Source organism: Carcharodon carcharias (genome assembly GCF_017639515.1).
Source record: "Carcharodon carcharias isolate sCarCar2 chromosome 35 unlocalized genomic scaffold, sCarCar2.pri SUPER_35_unloc_13, whole genome shotgun sequence".
Lineage (NCBI taxonomy): Eukaryota > Metazoa > Chordata > Chondrichthyes > Lamniformes > Lamnidae > Carcharodon > Carcharodon carcharias.
This window is the reverse complement of record NW_024470705.1, coordinates 4,566-28,769: the sequence shown is the minus strand read 5'-3', so window position 1 is coordinate 28,769 and position 24,204 is coordinate 4,566. Positions and strand designations below refer to the sequence as shown.

Here is a 24,204-nt window from a genome sequence, read left to right as displayed (position 1 = left end):
TGAGGGGTGTGGGGTATATCAGGGTGTTACAGTGAGGGTGGTGGAGTATATCAGAGTGTTACAGTGAGCGGTGTGGGGTATATCAGAGTGTTACAGTGAGGGGTGTGGGGTATATCAGAGTGTTACAGTGAGCGGTGTGGGGTATATCAGAGTGTTACAGTGAGGGGTGTGAGGTATATCAGAGTGTTACAGTGAGGGGTGTGGGGTATATCAGAGTGTTGCAGTGAGGGATGTGGAATATATCAGAGTGTTACAGTGAGGGGTGTGGGGTATATCATAGTGTTACAGTGAGGGTTGCGGGGTATATCAGAGTGTTACAGTGAGGAGTGTTGAATATATCAGCGTGTTACAGTGAGGGGTGTGGGGTATATCAGAGTGTTACAGAGAGGGGTGTGGGCTATATCAAAGTGTTACAGTGAGGGTTGCGGGGTATATCAGAGTGTTACAGTGAGGGGTGTGGAATATATCAGAGTGTTACAGTGAGGGGTGTGGAAAATATCAGAGTGTTACAGTAAGGGGTGTGGGGTATATCAGTGTTACAGTGAGGGTGTGGGGTATATCAGAGTGTTACAGAGAGGGGTGTGGGTTATATCAGAGTGTTACAGTGAGCGGTGTGGGGTATATCAGAGTGTTACAGTGAGGGGTGTGGGGTATATCAGAGTGTTACAGAGAGGGGTGTGGGCTATATCAAAGTGTTACAGTGAGGGTTGCGGGGTATATCAGAGTGTTACAGTGAGGGTTGCGGGGTATATCAGAGTGTTACAGTGAGGGGTGTGGAATATATCAGAGTGTTACAGTGAGGGGTGTGGAATATATCAGAGTGTTACAGTGAGGGGTGTGGGGTATATCAGTGTTACAGTGAGGGTGTGGGGTATATCAGAGTGTTGCAGAGAGGGGTGTGGGTTATATCAGAGTGTTACAGTGAGCGGTGTGGGGTATATCAGAGCGTTACAGTGAGGGGTGTGGGGTATATCAGAGTGTTACAGTGAGGGTTGCGGTATATATCAGAGTGTTACAGTGAGCGGTGTGGGGTATATCAGAGTGTTACAGTGAGGGGTGTATCAGAGTGTTACTGTGAGGGGTGTGGGGTATATCAGAGTGTTATGTAAGGGTTTTACTATGATGAAAATAATCATTAATAATTTGTCTTGTAGCTGATTCTGCGTGCGAGGAATGTTCCGGATCTTTCGGGAGGTGTGAGCTGTTCTTTTGAAGATATCTCAGAGAGTGATGGGGTGATCGAGGGAAATGAAATACACTGTGTTTCACCATCACTGAAGAAGATCCCACTTATCACCAATGGATATGGTATGAACACGCAGTTGCTGCACAAGTTCCTGAGTGTATGGGGTTTCTGACAGAGGGTCAGTGCTGAGGGAGTGCCGCACTGTCGGAGGGTCAGTGCTGAGGGAGCGCCGCACTGTCGGAGGGTCAGTGCTGAGGGAGCGCCGCACTGTGGGAGGGTCAGTGCTGAGGGAGTGCCGCACTGTCGGAGGGTCAGTGCCGAGGGAGCGCCGCACTGTCGGAGGGTCAGTGCTGAGGGAGTGCCGCACAGTCAGAGGGTCAGTGCTGAGGGAACGGCGCACTGTCAGAGGGTCAGTGCTGAGGGAGTGCTGCACTGTCGGAGGGTCAGTGCTGAGGGAGCGCCGCACTGTCGGAGGGTCAGTGCTGAGGGAGCGCCGCACTGTCAGAGGGTCGGTGCTGAGGGAGTGCCGCACTGTTGGAGGGTCAGTGCTGAGGGAGCACCGGGGGGTGGGGGGAGGGTGGGGTGGTGCTGCAAATTAAGTCCTCAGTGAGACACCAATCATTTGTAAAGAATGGTAAGGAAATGCACGGCAGCTCTGCAGCATTAACGACAGCGCTGTCCGTGGGATCATGCTGTGCTCTCCGCGGCAGGCGCGATTCTTAAATTGGAATGGCAGCCATGCCTCGGAAGGGTGCGGGATTGGCCATGAAGTGAAGTGGGACTTCCGAATGCGGGAAAGGAAATTTGGTCTACTCTATCCAGGAGCAATGGGACGGAGGGTCCTAAAAAGGGGTGGGTGCAGCAGGGCCGAGAGGGCTTGTCCGTCGACATTGCGCTTCCCCCAGAAGGAGGCTCTTTAAACACTCGGGAACTGTTAGGAATTCACTCTGCTCTGAAGAGCCATGAATGTTATCAATCTAACACAGGATTGTTCCTTCACAGGGGACAAACATGTTATCAAACTCCACTTGAAATCAAAGGAGACAAACAAGCTCTTTGCCGTCACCTACTTCGTCTTCTACAACTGCAGTGTCCATCAGCTGTAAGTAACTCATCAGTCGCGAACCTCTGTCCCCATCAAACACTCCCAGGACAGGTACAGCACGGGGTTAGATACAGAGAAAAGCTCCCTCTACACCGTCCCCATCAAACACTCCCAGGACAGGTACAGCACGGGGTTAGATACAGAGTAAATCTCTCTCTACACCGTCCCCATCAAACACTCCCAGGACAGGTACAGCACGGGGTTAGAGAAAGAGTAAATCTCCCTCTACACCGTCCCCATCAAACACTCCCAGGACAGGTACAGCACGGGGTTAGATACAGAGTAAAACTCCCTCTACACCGTCCCCATCAAACACTCCCAGGACAGGTACAGCACGGGGTTAGATACAGAGTAAAGCTCACTCTACTCTGTCCCCATCAAACACTCCCAGGACAGGTACAGCACGGGGTTAGATACAGAGTAAATCTCTCTCTACACCGTCCCCATCAAACACTCCCAGGACAGGTACAGCACAGGGTTAGATTCAGAGTAAAGCTCATTCTATACTGTCCCTGTCAATGTACCTGGGCTACTCTCCTCCTGACTGAGCTACATTAGGATCAGGTGGTGGCTGTTGAGCCCCTGGAGACTGTTACATTTGTTTACCTATTTCAACAACAATAACAATATCTTATCTTTATATAAAGCGCATTTATGGCATATAATGTCCCCAGGGCGCTTTGCGGGAGTGTAAATCTGACATAGGGAGGGTTGTAGGGGCTGGAGGAGGTTACAGAGATAGGGAGGGTGTAGGGGCTGGAGGCGGTTACAGAGATAGTGAGGGGTGTAGGGGCTGGAGGAGGTTACAGAGATACGGTGGGATGTAGGGGCTGGAGCAGGTTACAGAGATAGGGATGGTTGTAGGGGCTGGAGGAGGTTACAGATATAGGGAGGGTTGTATGTGCTGGAGGAGGTTACAGAGATAGGGAGGGTTGTAGGGGCTGGAGGAGGTTACAGAGATAGGGAGGGTTGTAGGGACTGGAGGAGGTTACAGAGATAGGGAGGGTTGTAGGGGCTGGAGGAGTTTACAGAGATAGGGAGGGTTGTCGGGGGCTGGAGGAGGTTACAGAGATAGGGAGGGGTGTAGGGGCTGGAGGAGGTTACAGAGATAGGGAGGGTTGTAGGGGCTGGAGGAGGTTACAGAGATAGGGAGGGGTATAGGGGCTGGAGGAGGTTACAGAGATAGGGAGGGGTGTAGATGCTGGAGGAGGTTACAGAGATAGGGAGGGGTGTAGGGGCTGTAGGAGGTTACAGAGATAGGGAGGGGTGTAGGGTCTGCAGGGGGTTACAGAGATAGGGAGGGGTGTAGGGGCTGGAGGAGGTTACAGAGATAGGGAGGGTGTAGGTGCTGGAGGAGGTTACAGAGATAGGGAGGGGTGTAGGGTCTGCAGGAGGTTACAGAAATAGGGAGGGGTGTAGGGTCTGCAGGAGGTTACAGAGATAGGGAGGGGTGTAGGGGCTGGAGGAGGTTACAGAGATAGGGAGGGGTGAAGGAGCAGGAGGAGGTTACAGAGATAGGGAGGGCTGTAGGGGCTGGAGGAGGTTACAGAGATAGGGAGGGGTGTAGGGGCTGGAGGAGGTTACAGAGATAGGGAGTTGGACCAAGGCTGGGGTTAAGCAACAGGAGGGAATCCACTTGCTGCTGCTGGTTTGAGGGGAGAAGGGGAGGCTCTCGATAAGCTGAGTTGTTCTGATATCCCGGTCACTCCCGGTGTGGGTGTTGTGTTGGGTGAGTTTGGGGACTGTCCCAGCATCCAGGCCTGCTCCCTGGGGTGGGGGCTGGGGGGCGGCGGCGTGTCCGATAACTAGCTCCCTTCCGGAGCTGGGTATTGAGGAAGGGCATTAAGCCGTCGGAGAAGTTGCCTGCCCCTCGGTGGTCCCCTCTGTCCCTCCGAGGAGCGGCTGCCTCAGGAGCAGCATGTCGAGGGTGCGAGGAGAGAGAATGGTTTCAGGAGGCGGGTAGAAACCTCTCCCCCTTCCCGGGCGCAGGTGCCAGATGAAAGTTCCCATCTGCCGAGTGCTTCTAATAAAGTATTTACAATCTGGCTGTGAACTCATCTCAACGGAGACTTAATGGGGATGGCAGCCCACAGGGAGTGCTTGTTGTTGAGAACGCTACCTGTTAGCTCATTCTCGCTCCTTCGATTCTTCACCCTGTACATCCCCCTCGCCTGCCTGCCCTTCACCCCTCACACCTTCCCTCGATCACTCTCTCCTCCGTCATTCTCTCTGTCCCTCCATCGCTATCTCCTTCCCTCTCTCCCTCTCTCCTTCCCTCCCTCCTTCCCTCCTTCCCCCATCCCTCTCCCCTCCCCTCCCTCTCTCCTTCTCCCCCTCTCTGCTTCCCTCTTTCATTCTCTCCCTCTCTCCTTCCCTCCTTCCCCCATCCCTCTCCCCTCCCCGCCCTCTCTCCTTCTCCCCCTCTCTGCTTCCCTCTTTCATTCTCTCCCTCTCTCCTTCCCTCCTTCCCCCATCCCTCTCCCCTCCCCTCCCTCTCTCCTTCTCCCCCTCTCTGCTTCCCTCTTTCATTCTCTCCCTCTCTCCTTCACTCCTTCTCCCATCCCTCTCTTCTCCCCTCCCCTCCCTCTCTCCTTCTCCCCCTCTCTGCTTCCTTCTTTCATTCTCTCCCTCTCTCCTTCACTCCTTCTCCCATCCCTCTCTTCTCCCCTCCCTCTTTCATTCTCTCCCTCTCTCCTTCCCTCTCTCCTTCACTCCTTCCCCCATCCCTCTCTTCTCCCCTTCCTCTCTCCTTCCCTCTTTCATTCTCTCCCTCTCTCCTTCCCTCTCTCTCCTTCTCGACTTCCCTTCTTTATTCTCTCCGTCTCTCCTTCCTTCCATCCCTCTCTCCATCCCTCCCACCTTTGCTCTGTCTCTTTCATGTTCCCTCTGACCTGCCCTTCCTCTCCTTCCCCCCATCCCTCTCTCCATGCTTCCATCCCCATCCTCCTTTGCTCCACCACTTCTGCATTCTCTCTCTCCTTCACTCTCTCCTCTCCCCCCCGGTTCCTTCTATACAGCTCTCCTTTATTCTCTCCCTGTCTCCTTAACTCCATCCCGCTCTCCTTCCCTCCCTCAATCTCTCCATCTCTCCCTCAATAGCTCACTTCATCGGTCCCTCTATCCTTGTCTCCATCCCTCTCTCCCTCCCACCATCCCTCCCTCCATTGTAGGTAGGTGGTGCTCAGGAGCAGATCTGTCAGTGATCTGATTGAATGTTGGGGCAGACCCAAGGGGCTGAACGGCCTCCTCCTGTTCCTGTGTAACAGGCTCGAAAGGGGGGCTGAATGCGCCTCCTCCTGTTCCTAAGTAACTGGCTTGAGGGGGGCTGAATGGCCTCCTCCTGTTCCTGTGTAACAGGCTCGAGAGGGGCTGAATGGCCTCCTCCTATTCCTGTGTAACAGACTTGAGAGGGGCTGAATGGCCTCCTCCTGTTCCTATGCAACATGTTCGAGAGGGCTGAATGGCCTCAGAAAGAAAGAAAGAGGCAGAGAGGCAGAGACAGAGAGAGAGACAGAGAGAGAGAGAATCTAAGAGACAAGAGAGAGAGAGAGAGTGAGGGAGAGGAAGAATGAAAGACAGGTAGAGAGAGACAGAGAGAGAGAGAGTGAAATTAAGAGAGACAGAAGAGAGATTTATCAGAGACAGACACACAGAGAGAGAGACGGAGAGAGAGAGAAAGGGACAGAGAGAGACAGAGAGAGAAACACAGAGAGAGACAGAGAGAGACAGAGACAGAGAGAGAGAGAGAGAGAGAGAGACGGACAGAGAAAGAGAGGGACAGAGAGAGAGAGGCAGAGAGAGAGAGAGACGGAGAGAGAGACAGAGAGAGAGATGGAGAGAGACAGAGAGAGAGAGAGACGGAGAGAGAGAAAGGGACAGAGAGAGACAGAGAGAGAGAGACAGAGAGAGACAGAGAGAGAGAGAGAGAGAGAGACGGACAGAGAAAGAGAGGGACAGAGAGAGAGAGAGGCAGAGACAGAGAGAGAGATGGAGAGAGACAGAGAGAGAGAGAGAGAGAAGGTTGAATTTTCACTCATTAAATCTTTTCTTATCACAGAACAACCAGTGCAAAAACAAATCATCCTTCAATTTCTGTTTCCTTTATATTTTGAGATCTGGGTGAGGTCATGTTCTCTCAGAGAGACAGAGAGAGAGACATAAATTCGACCCATTCCACCCTGTGATATTTAACACTTCCAGCAGCCGACTTGCTGGGTTGCCATAGGAACGAGACCAGAGGCCTACCAAGCCGAACAAAACAGATTTGGGTCCTGGGTTTCCTGTGTTATAGCTTCACAGTGGGAAGTGATCGGGAGGCGAATTATTCCGGGAGAGAATTGGGAATGCGCCAGTTGGCAGTGACTGGAGCTGTTCCCGGAGTCAGGGAGCTCATTGGGAATTCAGGCCCACAGAATGGCACAGAAGGAGGCCATTCGGCCCATCGTGTCTGTGCTGGCCCTCCAAACCTAGTCCCACCCCCCACCCCCCACACCCCCTGGCCCTCTCCCCATCACCCTGCACATTCTTCCCCCTCAGATAATGATCCAAATCTCCCCCCACTTTGGAAAGCCTCGATTGACCCTGCCTCCCCCCCTCCCCCACACTCTCAGGCAGTGCGTTCCAGACCCTAACCACTCGCCGCGTGAAAATGTTTCTCCTCGCCTCTCCCTCGCTTCTTTTACCGTTCGCCTTAAATCCGCATCCCTCTGGTTCTCGATCCTCCCGCCAATGGGGACAGTTTCTCCCTCTGTCCGCTCTGTCCCGGACCGCCCCCCACCCCCCACTTCGTGATTTTGAACACCACCTCGATCGAATCTCCTCTCGACCTTCTCTCTTCTCCGAGGAGAAACAGTCCCAACTTCTACGATCCATCCACGGAACTGAAGTCCCCTCATCCCTGGAACCGTTCTCATGAATCCTTTCCGCCCTCTCTCCAATCCCTTCACATTGTTGTGGGCGAGGGAGGGGGTGGGTTCAGTACTGACCCCTTGACCACCACCCCCCCCCCCCATACCCCTGCCTGCAGACCCCCAGGGACACTATACGTTGATATTTCTGCGGAGTTAACCCTTGACTCCTTATCGGGGTAAGATCGACAGGCTGGGCCTCTCTCCACGCTTGATAAGCGAAGGGTGATGTTGCGGGAGGTCAACCTAATGGAGCTCTTTAAAACACTGAAAGGTTTGGATCGAGTGGAGACGGAGAGAGTGCTTCCTCTTGTGGGGGAGAGAGCGGAACTAGAGACCGTCAATACGAGACAGTCCGCAAGAAATCCAATCGGGGGGTGATTCAGGAGAAAGGTCTTTACCCAGAGAGCGGGGAGAATGTGGAACTCGCTCCCACGGAGAGGGGTGGGGGGGAGGGGGGTGGTCGAGCAGAATTGTGTCGTTGTGTTTGAGAGTGTAAATGTGTGAGACTGTCTGTGTGTGAGAGAGAGTCTGTGTGTGTCTGTGTGTGTGTGATTGTTTGTTTGTTTGTGTGTGTATCAATGTGAGTGTGTGTGTGAATGTGAGTGTGTATGTGTGAGAGTGTGTGTACGTGCGAATGTGTGTGTGTGAGAGAGTGTGTGTCTGTAATGTGAGTGTGTGTGTGTGTGTGTGAATGTGAGTGTATGAATGTTTGTTTGTGTGTGTGTGTGTGTGTGCACGAGAGTGTGTGTGAATGTGAGTGTGTGAATGTATGTGTGAGTGTGTGAATGTAAGTGTGTGAATGTGTGTATGTGTGAATGTGAGTGTGCAAATGTGTGTGTGTGAGTGTGTGTGCATAAAAGTGTGTGTGAATCTGAGTGTGTGAATGTGAGTGTGTGAATGTAAGTGTGTGAATGTATGTGTGTGCTTGTGTGAGAGTGTGTGCATGAGATTGTGTGTGAATGTGAGTGTGTGAATGTGAGTGTGTGTGAATGTGAGTGTGTGAATGTATGTGTGAGTGTGTGAATGTAAGTGTGTGAATGTGTGTATGTGTGAATGTGAGTGTGCAAATGTGTGTGTGTGAGTGTGTGTGCACGAAAGTGTGTGTGAATCTGAGTGTGTGAATGTGAGTGTGTGAATGTGTGTGTATATGTGTGACTGTGTGTGAATGTGTGTGTGTGTGTGTGTGCACGAGAGAGTGAGTGAATGTGAGTGTGTGAATGTGAGTGTGTGAATGTGTGAGTGTGTGTGTGTGTGTGTGCACAAGAGTATCTGTGAATGTGAGTGTGTGAATGTGAGTGTGTGAATGTAAGTGTGTGAATGTATGTGTGTGCTTGTGTGAGAGTGTGTGCATGAGATTGTGTGTGAATGTGAGTGTGTGAATGTGAGTGTGTGTGAATGTGAGTGTGTGAATGTATGTGTGAGTGTGTGAATGTAAGTGTGTGAATGTGTGTATGTGTGAATGTGAGTGTGCAAATGTGTGTGTGTGAGTGTGTGTGCACGAAAGTGTGTGTGAATCTGAGTGTGTGAATGTGAGTGTGTGAATGTGTGTGTGTATATGTGTGACTGTGTGTGAATGTGTGTGTGTGTGTGTGTGTGCACAAGAGTATCTGTGAATGTGAGTGTGTGAATGTGAGTGTGCGAATGTAAGTGTGTGAATGTATGTGTGTGCTTGTGTGAGAGTGTGTGCATGAGATTGTGTGTGAATGAGTGTGTGAATGTGAGTGTGTGTGAATGTGAGTGTGTGTGAATGTGTGTCTGTGTATGTGTGAGTGTGTGTGAATGTGAGTGTGTGAATGTGTGTGTTAAGGTGAGTGTGTGTATGTGTGTGTGAATGTAAGTGTGTGAATGTGTGCGAATGTGTGTGCGTGTGTGTGTGTGTGCACGAGATTGTGTGTGAATGTGAGTGTGTGTGAATGTGAGTGTGTGTGAATGTGTGTTTGTGTATGTGTGTGTGTGTGAATGTGAGTGTGTGAATGTGAGTGTGTGAATGTGAGCGTGTGAATGAGTGTGTGAATGTGAGTGTGTGTATGTGTGTGTGTGAATGTGAGTGTGTGAATGTGAGTGTGTGAATGTGAGTGTGTGTATGTGTGTGTGTGAATGTGAGTGTGTGTATGTGAGTGTGTGTATGTGAGTGGGTGTATGTATGTGTGTGAATGTGAGTGTGTGTATGTGAGTGTGTGTATGTGTGTGTGTGTATGTGAGTGTGTGAATGTGTGTGTGTGAATGTGAGTGTGTGAACGTGAGTGTGTGAATGTGAGTGTGTGTATGTGTGTGTGTGAATGTGAGTGTGTGTATGTGAGTGTGTGTATGTGAGTGTGTGTATGTGAGTGTGTGAATGTGAGTGTGTGAATGTGAGTGTGTGAACGTGAGTGTGTGAATGTGAGTGTGTGTATGTGTGTGTGTGAATGTGAGTGTGTGTATGTGCGTGCATGTGAATGTGAGTGTGTGTATGTGAGTGTGTGTATGTGTGAGTGTGTGAATGTGAGTGTGTGAATGTGTGAGTGTGTGAATGTGAGTGTGTGTATGTATGAGTGTGTGAATGTGAGTGTGTGAATGTGTGAGTGTGTGAATGTGAGTGTGTATGTATGAGTGTGTGAATGTGAGCGTGTGAATGTGTGAGTGTGTGAATGTGAGTGTGTGTATGTATGAGTGTGTGAATGTGAGTGTGTGTGTGTGTATGTGTTTATATGGGTTTATATATAGAATAACAGATACCCAGGAGTAAGTTACAGACTGGAATCTAATCGCGGGGTTCCTTGGATTTATATATAGAATAACAGATACCCGGGAGTGAGTTACTGACTGGAATCTAATTGAGGGGTTCGGGGGGGTTTATATATAGAATAACAGACACCCGGGAGTGAGTTACAGACTGGAATCTAATCGAGGGGTTCGGGGGCGGTTATATGTAGAATAACAGACACCCGGGAGTGAGTTACAGCCTGGAATCTAATCGAGGGGTTCGGGGTGGTTTATATATAGAATAACAGATACCCAGGAGTGAGTTACAAACTGGAATCCAATCGAGGTGTTCGGTGGGGTTTATATATAGAATAACAGATACTCGGGAGTGAGTTACAGACTGGAATCTAATCTTGTGGTTTATATATAGAATAACAGATACCCGGGAGTGAGTTACAGACTGGAATCTAATCGAGGGGTTCGGGGTGGTTTATATATAGAATAACAGATACCCAGGAGTGAGTTACAGACTGGAATCTAATCGAGGGGTTCGAGGTGGTTTATATACAGAATAACAGATACCCGGGATTGAATTACAGACTGGAATCTAATCCAGGGGTTCAGGGGGGGTTTATATATAGAATAACAGATACCCGGGAGTGAGTTACAGACTGGAATCTAATCGAGGGGTTCGGGGTGGTTTATATATAGAATAACAGATACCCGGGAGTGAGTTACAGACTGGAATCTAATCGAGAGGTTCAGGGGGGGTTTATATATAGAATAACAGATACTCGGGAGTGAGTTTACAGACTGGAATCTAATCGAGGGTTTCAGGGGGGTTTATATATAGAATAACAGAAAACCGGGAGTGAGTTACAGACTGGAATCTAATCGAGGTGTTCGGGGGGTTTATTTATAGAATAACAGATACCCGGGAGTGAGTTACAGACTGGAATCTAATCGAGGGGTTCGGGGTGGGGTTTATATATAGAATAACAGATACCCGGGAATGAGTTACAGGCTGGAATCTAACAATGGAGAGCAGGGGTGATGAAGCAAGTGAGGAATCCTGCTTGTTGCCCAGTGTGTCTCTCTGGATTTGATTGTTGTCTCCTGCCTGTGTGGCGCCAGATGTTGGCATTTACCTACCCCCAAAATTACCCAGCTCTTGGCAGCTTATAAATCAGCCCTTTGTCTGTGTGAAATTTGGAACACTTCGCACAATTCCAGTCTCTGTATCCCACTAGGAATATCGTGCACAGCTCCAGTCTCTGTATCCCACTTGGAATACCATGCACAGTTCCAGTCTCTGTATCCCACTTGGAATACTGTGCACAGCTCCAGTCTCCATATCCCACTTGGAATACTGTGCACAGTTCCAGTCTCTGTATCCCACTTGGAATACTGTGCACAGCTCCAGTCTCCATATCCCACTTGGAATACGGTGCACAGTTCCAGTCTCTGTATCCCACTTGGAATACTGTGCACAGTTCCAGTCTCTGTATCCCACTTGGAATACCGTGCACAGCTCCGGTCTCCATATCCCACTTGGAATACGGTGCACAGCTCCAGTCTCCATATCCCACTTGGAATACTGTGCACAGTTCCAGTCTCTGTATCCCACTTGGAATACCGTGCACAGCTCCGGTCTCCATATCCCACTTGGAATACTGTGCACAGTTCCAGTCTCTGTATCCCACTTGGAATATCGTGCACAGCTCCGGTCTCCATATCCCACTTGGAATACCGTGCACAGCTCCAGTCTCCATATCCCACTTGGAATACTGTGCACAGCTCTGGTCTCCGTATCCCACTTGGAATACCGTGCACAGTTCCGGTCTCCGTATCCCACTTGGAATACTGTGCACAGTTCCGGTCTCCGTATCCCACTTGGAATACTGTACACAGTTCTGGTCTCCGTATCCCACTTGGAATACTGTGCACAGCTCTGGTCTCCGTATCTCACTTGGAATACCGTGCACAGTTCCGGACCCCGTATCCCACTTGGAATACCGTGCACAGTTCCGGACCTCGTATCCCACTTGGAATACCGTGCGCAGTTCCGGACTGCGTATCCCATTCGGAATGCCGTGCACTGGGTGATGAAGTCGGGGGGTGGGAGGAGGCTGGTGTGGGGGCAGAAACACCGGCACGGAGCAGAGGGGCCGAATGGCCTGTTTCTAGGGGCTCTGGACTGCGATCCAGTGTGCAGGCCGGGGGATGGGGGAGCTTCTTGATGCCCTCAGCACTCGCTCTGAGGCCTCTTGGTCTCCCACCACGCTCAGGAAACCTCGTACCCTGCCCTGGGCCTGTTGCCATGCTGACCAGCAGCGACGCAGTGATCCACACCCCCCCCCACTCCACCACCACCCCCCCAACCCCACCACGCCTCCTCCCCCCCACCCCCAGTCAGACCAGCTTCCCCACTCCGAGCTGTTTCGTCTCTCCCCACTCCTCCCCTGGCAGGCTGGTCACCTCGCAAGAAGAGAAAGGGGGATGTTGAGGGGTGGGGTCGTGGGGCTACCCCCTCCTCCTGCTCGCTGGTTCTTGCCTTCCCCACCTACTCTGCTCTGTCCCACACATCAGCACTGCCCCCTTGACCACTTCCTTCAGGAGAGGACAGCCAGTCTCTCTCTTTATTTCTCTCTCTCTCTCTCTCTCGATCTCTCATTTTCTTTCTCTCTGTCAATCTTGGTCTTTCTCCCACCCCCTCTCTCCCTCCCTCTCTCTCATTCTCTTTTTCCTCTCTCTCTTCCCCTCTCCCTCTTTTCTCTCTCTATCTCCGTCTCTCTCTCTCTCTTCCCCTCTCCTTCTTTTCTCTCTCTCTCTCCGTCTCTCTCTCTCTTCCCCTCTCCCTCTTTTCTCTCTCTCTCTCCATCTCTCTCTCTCTTCCCCTCTCCCTTTCTATCTCTCTCTCCGTCTCTCACTCTTCCCCTCTCCCTCTTTTCTTTCTCTCTCTCTTCCCCTCTCCCTCTTTTCTCTCTCTCTGTCTCTTTCTCTCTTCCCCTCTCCCTCTTTTCTCTCTCTCTGTCTCTTTCTCTCTTCCCCTCTCCCTCTTTTCTATCGCTCTCTCTGTCTCTCTCTCTTCCCCTCTCCCTCTTTTCTCTCTCTCTGTCTCTTTCTCTCTTCCCCTCTCCCTCTTTTCTCTCTCTCTGTCTCTTTCTCTCTTCCCCTCTCCCTCTTTTCTATCGCTCTCTCCATCTCTCTCTCTTCCCCTCTCCCTCTTTTCTATCTCTCTCTCCGTCTCTCTCTCTCTCTTCCCCTCTCCCTCTTTTCTATCTCTCTCCGCCTGTCCCTCTCTCTCTCATTCTCTTTCCCCATTTTCTTTCTCCCTCTCCGTCTCCCTCCCTCTTCTCTCACTTACCCACTCTCTCTCTCCGCTTGTCTCTCTTTCTCCCTCTCTCTATCTCTCCTCTCTCTCCTCTATCCCCTTCTCTCTCCACCCGCCCCCCTTTTGTCTCTTTGTCTCTTTCTCTCTCTCTCCCCCTCCCTCTGCCTCCCTTTCTACCCTGGTCTCTCCCTCTGACTCTCTCTATCCCCCTCTCCCCCCTCCCTCTGTCTCTCTTTCTCTCTGTCTCTCCCTCTTACACTCTCTCTCCATCGGTCTCTTGCTCTTACTCCCCCTCTCTCTCTCTATCTCTCTCTCCCCCTATTGGGCCCCCTCTTTCTCTCTCTCTCTGCCTCTCACTCTCTTTCTCTGCCTCTCCCTGTCTCTCTCTCACCCCCACCTCTCTCTCTCTGTTTCTCGCTCTCTCTCTCTCCCATTTGTCTCGGTCTCTCTCTCTCTCCCCCCACTTCTCACCCCCTCTCACTCTCTCTCTCTCGCTCTCTCCCATTTGTCTTGGTCTCTCTCTCTCCCTCCTTCTCACCCCCTCTCACTCGCTCTCTCTCTCTCTCTCTGTCTCTCCCTGTCTCTCTCTTCCATCCCCTCTCTGTTTCTCTGCCTGTCACTCTCTCCCTCTCTCGCTGTCACTGTCTCTCTCTGGCTCCCCCTCTCACGTTGCCTCTCTCGCCCTTTTGCCTCTCCCTCTCTCCCTCTCTCTTGCCCCTGAAACCCCCCCCCACCGCCACCCACTTCCCCCCAACACCCCACAACCCCCCTCCCGCCCCCCCTTATTCTCTCTCCCTCTCTCTCCGGCTGCCCACTTTGGGGGCATCCTTGCCTCTTCCTTGGGTTGAAGTTGTACAGTCCCTAGCCCCCTCCTCTCTCTGGGCTACACATGCAAAGCGGGGAGGCGGGGGAGGGAAGCTGGAGGGGAGGGGAAAGCCCCGGGGAGAAGGGGTGGGGGGGTGGGTGGATGTCTCGGGGAGAGGGGGAACACCTGCAGCCTGTCGGTGGGACGTGCTGGGACGTTCTGCCTGGGAGTGTGACTGCATGACCGAGGGGGAAGCTGCTCTTGTTCTGGTGCCTGGGAAGGGCCCGAGTGTTTGTCCTGTCTCAGAGAGAAAGGAAATGACTCTCTCGCTCCCAGCACCTGATTCACACGCCAGTCCGGGACTCAGAGACCATGTCCAACAAAAGCTGAGGGCAGTGCAGAATGACCTGTCACCCTCCCACCACCCCCCACCAACCGCCACCCCCCCCCCCACCCCCCCCTACTTCCCCCCACCCCCAGAGCGCTGCTGCACTGACGAGATAGACAACTTCCCACTCCTGATACAGGCCAGGGTGGAGCCTATGTGTGCCTGCACCCTCACCTTGCACTCTGCAGGCCCAGCTGCCAACCCCAGCTCAGACTATGGACTGGATCATTGTGTGCTGATCTCTGCATCTCTCACTCTCTCTCTCTCTCTCTCTCTCTGTCCCTCTGTGTCTCTCTCTCTCTCTGCATCTCTCACTCTCTCTCTCTCTCTCTCTCTGTCCCTCTGTGTCTCTCTCTCTCTCTGCATCTCTCACTCTCTCTCTCTCTCTGTCCCTGTGTCTCTCTCTCTCTCTGCATCTCTCACTCTCTCTCTCTCTGTCCCTGTGTCTCTCTCTCTCTCTGCATCTCTCACACTCTCTCTCTCTCTGTCCCTCTGTGTGTCTCTCTCTCTCTCTGCATCTCTCACTCTCTCTCTCTCTCTCTGTCCCTCTATGTTTCTCTCTCTCTGCATCTCTCACTCTCTCTCTCTCTCTCTGTCCCTGTGTCTCTCTCTCTCTCTGCATCTCTCACTCTCTCTCTCTCTCTCTCTGTCCCTCTATGTCTCTCTCTCTCTCTCTCTGCATCTCTCACTCTCTCTCTCTCTCTCTCTGTCCCTCTGTGTCTCTCTCTCTCTCTGCATCTCTCACTCTCTCTCTCTTTGTCCCTCTGTGTCTCTCTCTCTCTCTCTGCATCTCTCACTCTCTCTCTCTCTGTATGTCTCTCTCTCTCTCTGCATCTCTCACTCTCTCTGTGTGTGTCTCTCTCTCTCTGTGTCTCTCTCTCCGTGTCTCTCTCTCTGTCTCTGTCTCTCTCTCCCTCACTCTCTTTGTCTCTCTGTGTATCTCTCTCTCAGCATCTCTCACACTCTCTCTCTCTGTCCCTCTGTATGTGTCTCTCTCTCTCTGTCTCTTTCTCTCTCTCTCTCTGTCTCTCTCTGCATCTCTCACTCTCGTGTCTCTCTCTCTGTCTCTCTCTCTGTGTCTCTCTCTCTGTGTCTCTCTCTCTCTCTGTCTGTCTCTCTCCGCATCTCTCACTCTCTTTGTCTCTCTGTGTCTCTCTCTGTCTCTCTCTCTGTCTCTCTCGCCATCTCTCTCTGTCTCTCTCTCTGTCTCTCTCTGTCCCTCTCTTTGTCTCTCTCTCTGTCTCTCTCTCTCTCTCTGTGTCCCTCTCTTTCTGTGTCCCTCTATCTCTGTCTGTCTGTCTCACTCTCTCTGTGTCTCTCGCCATCTCTCACTCTCTCTGTCTCTCTGTGTTTCTCTGTCTCTCTGAATCTGTCTCTCTCTGTCTCTCTCCCTCTCTGTCTCTCTGTCTGTCTCTCTCTCTCTCTCTCCCTCTCTGTCTCTGTGTGTGTGTCTCCCTCTGCCTCTCACTCTTTCTCTCTCTCTGTGCGTGTCTCTCTCTGCCACTCTCCCTCTCTCTGTGAATCCCCCTCACACTCTCTCTCTGTCTCTCTTTCTCTGTATCTCTCTCTCCATTTGTCTGTCTCCCTCTTTCTCTCTGTCTGACTGTCTCTCTCAGCATGTCTCTCACCATCTCCCCCTCTCTCTGTCTCTCCCGCACTCTCTCTCTCCTCTGCTCTTCCTCTTTCTTTCTCTCTGTCCCTTTCTTTGTCTCAATCTGCCTCTCCCTTCTTCCCTCTCTCTCTATCTTTCTGCCTCTCATGTTCCTATCACTCCATAGATCTTATCCTCATTTTCACTGCATGTGGATCTGTAGCTAACCCCGTGCTGTACCTGTCCTGGGAGTGTTTGATGGTCTCGGTGTAGAGGGAGCTTTACTCTGTATCTAACCCCGTGCTGTACCTGTCCTGGGAGTGTTTGATGGGGACAGTGTAGAGGCAGCTTTATTCTGTATCTAACCCTGTACTGTGCCAGTCCTGGGTGTGTATGATTGGGACGCTGTAGAGGGGGCTTTATTCTGTACCTAACCCCGTGCTGTACCTGTCCTGGGAGTGTTTGATGGGGACAGTGTAGAGAGAGCTTTACTCTGTATCTAACCCCGTGCTGTACCTGTCCTGGGAGTGTTTGATGGGGACAGTGTAGTGGAGCCTTTACTCTGTATCTAACCCCGTGCTGTACCTGTCCTGGGAGTGTTTGATGGGGACAGTGTAGAGGCAGCTTTATTCTGTATCTAACCCTGTACTGTGCCAGTCCTGGGAGTGTATGATTGGGACAGCTGTAGACGGGGGCTTTATTCTGTACCTAACCCCGTGCTGTACCTGTCCTGGGAGTGTTTGATGGGGACAGTGTAGAGGGAGCTTTACTCTGTATCTAACCCCGTGCTGTACCTGTCCTGGGAGTGTTTGATGGGGACGGTGTAGAGGGAGCGTTACTCTGTATCTAACCCCATGCTCTACCTGTCCTGGGAGTGTTTGATGGGGACAGTGTAGACGGAGGTTTACTCTGTATCTAACCCCGTGCTGTACCTGTCCTGGGAGTGTTTGATGGGGACAGTGTAGAGGGAGATTTACTCTGTATCTAACCCCGTGCTGTACCTGTCCTGGGAGTGTTTGATGGGGACAGTGTAGACGGAGGTTTACTCTGTATCTAACCCCGTGCTGTACCTGTCCTGGGAGTGTTTGATGGGGACAGTGTAGAGGCAGCTTTATTCTGTATCTAACCCCGTACTGTGCCAGTCCTGGGTGTGTATGATTGGGACGCTGTAGAGGGGGCTTTATTCTGTACCTAACCCCGTGCTGTACCTGTCCTGGGAGTGTTTGATGGGGACAGTGTAGAGGGAGATTTACTCTGTATCTAACCCCGTGCTGTACCTGTCCTGGGAGTGTTTGATGGAGACAGGTGTAGAGGGAGCTTTACTGTGTATCTCACCGTCAATCTGAACTCTGTAACAGACTCCTGCTGCATGGGGCCATACATGATATTAAACGTGAGGAGGTGTCAGTTGAATTATGTGCTGTAACTCTGCTCTCTTCCTCTCCCTGTCAGATGTCTGTCCTGTGTCGGAGGACCCTACCCCTGTCACTGGTGCAAATACCGCCATGTGTGCACGCACGATGCAGGGGATTGCTCCTTCCAGGAGGGCCGAGTGAACATGACTGAGGTAAGGGGACCCTCACCAGGAAAAGGCCAGGCTTCATCTGAGGCCTAGGCCTCTGTGTTCGTGTGTGCGTCACATGCATGTGTGTTTAGTTGTGCATTTGTCAGCAGCCTCGAGTTCCAGGCAACCTTCAACCTGAACCGGCCCCTGCAGTCAAATAGCCAGCAGCCATTGGCTGATGGTCGGCTGTGAAAGCAGAGGCCTATCGGCCTGGTAAGTGTGGCAAATGTCCTTCCCTCCATCATAAGGTCAGAAGTGGGGACGTTTGCTGATGATTGCACAATGTTCAGCACCATTCGCGACTCCTCAGATACTGAAGCAGCCCATGTCCAAATGCAGCAAGACCTGGACAATATCCAGGCTTGGGGCTGAAAGTGGCAAGTAAAATTCACCCCACACAAGTACCAGGTAATGACCATCTCCAACAAGAGAGAATCTAACCATTGCCCCTTGACATTCAATGGCATTACCATCACTGAATCCCCCACTATCAACATCCTGGGGGTTACCATTGACCAGAAACTGAACTGGACCCAGCCATATAAATACTGTGGCTACAACAGCAGGTCAGAGGCTGGGAATCCTGCGGAGAGTAACTCACCTCCTGACTCTCCCAAAGCCTGTCCACCATCTACAAGGCACAAGTCAGGAGTGTGATGGGATACTCCCCACTTGCCTGGATGAGTTGCAGCTCCCACAACACTCAAGAAGCTCGACACCATCCAGGACAAAGCAGCCCCACTTGATGGGCACCCCATCCACAAACATTCACTCCCTCCACCATCGACGCACAGGGGCAGCAGTGTGTGTACCATCTACAAGATGCACTGCAGCAACTCGCCAAGGCTCCTTCGACAGCGCCGCCCAAAACCACCACCTCTACCACCTAGAAGGACAAGGGCAGCAGACACATGGGGAACCCCACCACCTGCAAGTTCCCCTCCGAGCCACTCACCATCCCGACATGGAAATATATCGGCCGTTCCTTCACTGTCGTTGGGTCAAAATCCTGGAACTCCCTCCCTAACAGCGCGGTGGATGTACCTACACCACACGGGGACTGCAGCGGCTCAAGAAGGCGGCTCACCCACCACCTTCTCAAGGGGGCAATTAGTATCGGGCAACAAATGCTGGGCCCAGCCAGCGACACCCAAATCTCATGAACGCATTTTAAACATACATTTTGTTGAGGTTTATAGAGGAAGCAATCCAGCCAATTGTGTGATAGGGAAGTGCTCCTTGACCTCCAGATGACCCTCCTAAATATTTTGAAGGGCTGGTATTGATGTTTGCTCTTTATTCATTCGATCATGGGATGCAGGCATCGCTGGTTAGGCGCTGCATTGAATACATGAATGCACTAATACATTCCTCCGAATGTCATCTTCATGAGATGGTTGATGATGGATGAATTGATAGTCTCCAATTTGGATACTTACCTCCTGTTAACCAACGGACAGACCCCCGAATTTAGACAGGATTACAGGGCAGAACCAGGCCATTTGGCCCAGCCAGTCCATACAGGCCCACTCAAGCCTACCCCCAATTTTTCCCTGATTTGGCTCTGCCCTCGTAACAACCCCCAGTGCCCTTTGTTGTGCTCGGAGATATGCAGAGATGACACACTGGTTTCTCTGTCCGAACTGGAGGTTTCTTCACAGGGAGCTTTCAAAATGTCGGCCGTCCCAAGCTTTCTGTTCCAGAGGGTCAGTGATGAGGGAGCGCCGCACTGTTGGAGGGTCGGCGCTGAGGGAGCGCCGCACTATCGGAGTGTCAGTGCTGAGGGAGCGCCGCACTGTCAGATGTTCAGTGCTGAGGGAGCGCCGCGCTGTCGGAGGGTCAGTGCTGAGGGAGCCCTGCACTGTCGGAGGTTCAGTGCTGAGGGAGCGCCATGCTGTCGGTAGGTCAGTGCTGAGGGAGCGACGCACTGTCGGAGGTTCAGTGCTGAGGGTGCGCCGCACTGTCGGAGGTTCAGTGCTGAGGGAGCGCCACACTGTCGGAGGGTCAGTGCTGAGGGAGCTCCGCACTGTCGGAGGGTCAGCGCTGAGGGAGCGCCGCACTGTTGGAGGATCAGCACTGAGGGAGCCCCACACTGTCGGAGGGTCAGCGCTGAGGGAGCACCGCACTGTCGGAGGGTCAGCGCTGAGGGAGTACTGAACATCTCTGTCAACTCCCCCCAATCTCTACAACCCTCCCCAACTCCTCTGGCCCCTAAAACCTTTCCTACCTCTTTAACCTCCTCCAGTCCCTACACCCCTCCCTATCTCTGTAACCTCCTCCAGCCCCTACAACCCTCCCTCTCTCAGTAACCTCCTCCAGCCCCTACAACCCTCTCTATCTCAGTAACCTCCTCCAGCCCCACAACCCTCCGTATCTCTGTAACCTCCTCCAGCCCCTACAACCCTCCCTATCTCTGTAACCTCCTCCAGCCCCACAACATTCCCTATCTCTGTAACCTCCTCCAGCCCCTACACCCCTCCCTATCTCTGTAACCCCCTCCAGCCCCTACAGCCCTCCCTATCTCTGTAACCTCCTCCAGCTCCTACAACCCTCCCTATCTCTGTAATCGCCTCCAGCTCCTACAACCCTCCCCATCTCTGTAACCTCCTACAACCCTCCGAGATCTCTTCGCTCCTCCAATTCCGGCCTCTCGAGCATCCCCCGATTCCCATCGCTCCACCATTGGCGGCCGTGCCTTCAGCTGCCTGGGGGGGCCCTGATCTCTGGAATTCCCTCCCCAGACCTCTCCACTTCTCTCTCTCTCTCTCTCTCTCTCTCCTCCTTTAAGACGCTCCTTAAAAACCCGCCTCTTTGTCTGAGATTTATGGTCACCTGTCCCTAATATCCCCGCGTGTGGCTGGGGGTTCCAAACCCCATCCCAAATCCTGCCAGGCACGCTGGGGATGTTGGAGGACGCTACATAAATGCGCTGGCTGCCCGTCCGTCCGACTTGGGAACGAGCGGGGCCCTGGGAACGTCCTGGGGACTGCGCCGGTGAAGGCTCGTGTTCCCGAGGGAGAGCCGCGAGCTATATTTAGAAACAGGAAAGGGTTAACTCTTGAGAATGGCAGGCAGTCCCTGAAGTCTGCAGTGCATCCCCTTGACATTGAATAGCCCTTTGTGTGGAAGCTGTGAGGGTGTTGTTGACATCCCTTTGTGCCTGTATTCCGGGAGGTCCCGCTCGTTCCTGTTTCCCTCGATTAATTGGTTGAGCAGAACAAAGTTTGAGCTGCAAATTAATTAGCGGAGAGAGGGTCGGCTGTCACCAGCCCATCTCGCTTCAAGACTTGATGGTGATAGTAATGCTCCCGGCTTCAGATGTCACTCCGCACCTCTGAATTCAGATTGTGAGAAAGATTTTGAAAGTATTTTCAGTTCATTTCACCTCTCCGCCCCCCTCACCCCTGCTCTCTCAGTTAAGTGCCCTTTTCTGCAGATTTAGCAGTTAAACACCTGCTATTATTTCGAGCCCTTTCAAACTGAAACTCTTTAAAGGCTTTTAGCTTTCCTTTGTAAGAAGCAAAACAGGATACTCATCAGTGGGTGCTTTACTCCAGTGTTCAGGGTCGGTGCTGAGGGAGCACCGCACTGTCGGAGGGTCAGCGCTGAGGGAGCGCCGTGCTGTGGGAGGGTCAGCGCTGAGGGAGTGCCGTGCTGTCGGAGGGTCAGTGCTGAGGGAGCGCCGCACTATCGGAGGGTCAGTGCTGAGGGAGCGCCGCTCTGTTGGAGGGTCAGTGCTGAGGGAGCACCACGCTGTCGGAGGGTCAGTGCTGAGGGAGCGCCGCACTGTCGGAGGGTCAGTGCTGAGGGAGCGCACACTGTCAGAGGGTCAGTGCTGAGGGATTGCTGCATTGTCAGAGGGTCAGTGCTGAGGGAGCACTGCACTGTCGGAGGGTCAGTGCTGAGGGAGCGCACACTGTCAGAGGGTCAGTGCTGAGGGAGCGCTGCACTGTCGGAGGGTCAGTGCTGAGGGAGCGCACACTGTCAGAGGGTCAGTGCTGAGGGATTGCTGCATTGTCAGAGGGTCAGTACTGAGGGCCACTGCACTTTTTAAATTCATTCATGGGGTGTGGGCTTCGCTGGCTGGGTCAGCATTTATTGCCCATCCCTAGTTGCCTTGAGAAAGTGGGGGTGGAGCTGCCTTCTTGAGCCGCTGCAGTCCCTGTGGTGTAGGTACACCCACTGCGCTGTTAGGGAGGGAGTTCCAGGATTTTGACCCAGCGACAGTGAAGGAACGGCCGATATATTTCCAAGTTGGGATGGTAAGTGTCTTGGAGGGGAACTTGCAGTTGGTGGTGTTCCCCATGTGTCTGCTGCCCTTGTCCTTCTAGGTGGTAGAGGTGGTGGGTTTGGGCAGCGCTGTCGAAGGAGCCTTGGCGAGTTGCTGCAGTGCATCTTGTAGATGGTACACACACTGCTGCCCCTGTGTGTCGGTGGTGGGGGAGGGAGTGAATGTTTGTGGATGGGGTGCTGATCAAACGGGGCTGCCTTGTCCTGGATGGTGTCAAGCTTCTTGAGTGTTGTGGGAGCTGCACTCATCCAGGCAAGTGGGGAGTATCCCATCACACTCCTGACTTGTGCCTTGTAGATGGTGGACAGGCTTTGGGGAGTCAGGAGGTGAGTTACTCACCGCAGGATTCCCAGCCTCTGACCTGCTCTTGTAGCCACAGTGTTTATATGGCTGGTTCAGTTCAGTTTCTGGTCAATGGTAACCCCCAGGATGTTGATAGTGAGGGATTCAGTGATGGTAATGCCATTGAATGTCAAGGGGCGATGGTTGGATTCTCTCTTGTTGGAGATGGTCATTGCCTGGCACTTGTGTGGTGTAAATGTTACTGCCACTTGTCAGCCCCGAGCCTGGATATTGTCCAGGTCTTGCTGCATTTGGACATGGGCTGCTTCAGTATCTGAGGAGTCACGAATGGCGCTGAACATTATGCAACCATCAGTGAACATCCCCACTTCTGACCTTATGATGGGAGGAAGGTCATTGATGAAGCAGCTGAAGATGGTTGGGTCTAGGACACTACCCTGAGGAACTCCTGCAGTGATGTCCTGGAGCTGAGATGACTGACCCCCCAACAACCACAACCATCTTCCTTTGTGCTCGGTATGACTCCAACCAGCGCAGAGTTTTCCCCCTGATTCCCATTGACTCCAGTTTTGCTGGGGCTCCTTGATGCCACACTCGGTCAAATGCTGCCTCGATGTCAAGGGCAGTCACTCTCACCTCACCTCGGGAGCTCAGCACTTTGTCCATGTTTGAACCAAAGCTGTAATGAGGTCAGGAGCTGAGTGACCCTGACAGAACCTAAACTGGGCATCAGTGAGCAGGTTATTGCTAAGCAAGTGCCGCTTGATAGCACTGTTGATGACCCCTTCCATCACTTTACTGACGACGGAGAGTAGACTGATGGGGCGGTAATTGGCCAGGTTGGATTTGTCCTGCTTTTTGTGTACAGACATACCTGGGCAATTTTCCACGTAGCCGGGTAGATGCCAGTGTTGTAGCTGTACTGGAGCAGCTTGGCTAGGGGCACGGCAGGTTCTGGAGCACAAGTCTTCAGTACTATTGCCAGAATATTGTCAGGGCCCATAGCCTTTGCAGTATCCAGTGCCTTCAGCCGTTTCTTGATATCACGTGGAGTGAATCGAATTGGCTGAAGACTGGCATCTGTGATGCTGGGGACCTCCGGAGGAGGCCGAGGTGGATCATCCACTCAGCACTTCTGGCTGAAGATTGTAGTAAATGCTTCAGCCTTATCTTTGCACTGATGTGCTGGGCTCCTCCATCATTGAGGATGGGGATATTTGTGGAGCCTCCTCCTCCAGTGAGTTATTTAATTGTCCACCACCATTCACGACTGGATGTGGCAGGACTGCAGAGCTTAGATCTTGGTTGGGGGATCGCTTAGCTCTGTCTATCACTTGCTGCTTATGCTGTTTGACACACGAGTAGCCCTGTGTTATAGCTTCACCAGGTTGACACCTCATTTTTAGGTATGCCTGCTGCTGCTCCTGGCATGCCCTCCTGCACTCTTCATTGAACCAGGGTTGATCCCCTGGCTTGATGGTAATGGTAGAGTGGGGGATATGCCGGGCCATGAGGTTACAGATTGTGTTCGAGTACAATTCTGCTGCTGCTGCTGTCCCACAGCGCCTCATGGATGCCCAGTCTTGAGTTGCTAGATCAGTTTGAAATCTATCCCATTTAGCACGGTGGTGGTGCCACACAACACGATGGAGGGTATCCTCAATGTGAAGGTGGGACTTCGTCTCCACAATGACTGTGTGGTGGTCACTCCTACCAATACTGTCATGGACAGATGCATCTGCAGCAGGCAGGTTGGTGAGGCTGAGGTCAAGTATGTTTTTCCCTCTTGTCGGTTCCCTCACCGCCTGCTGCAGACCCAGTCCAGCAGCTATGTCCTTTAGGACTCGGCCAGCTCGGTCAGTAGCGATGCTACCGAGCCACTCTTGGTGATGGATATTGAAGTCCCCACCCAGAGTACATTCTGCACCCTTACCACCCTCAGTGCTTCCTCCAAGTGGTGTTCAACATGGAGGAAGCACTGATTCATCAGCTGAGGGAGGGCGCTACAGGGTGATCAGCAGGAGGTTTCCTTGCCCATGTTTGAC

General features: G+C 52.4%; 1 protein-coding gene across 1 annotated transcript in view; it reads left to right on the top strand.

Moving 5' to 3' along the window:
- LOC121274189 (plexin-A1-like) overlaps positions 1–17,568 on the top strand; it is a gene marked incomplete at its 3' end in the record, with an annotated part of 98,803 nt that extends 81,235 nt beyond the window's left edge. The window contains exons 6-8 of the mRNA XM_041181387.1: positions 1,155–1,308; positions 2,189–2,288; positions 17,454–17,568. Of these exons, the coding sequence (XP_041037321.1) occupies positions 1,155–1,308; positions 2,189–2,288; positions 17,454–17,568 (369 nt within the window). The remainder of the gene's footprint in view (positions 1–1,154; positions 1,309–2,188; positions 2,289–17,453) is intronic.
- Between the last annotated feature and the right edge of the window lie 6,636 nt (positions 17,569–24,204).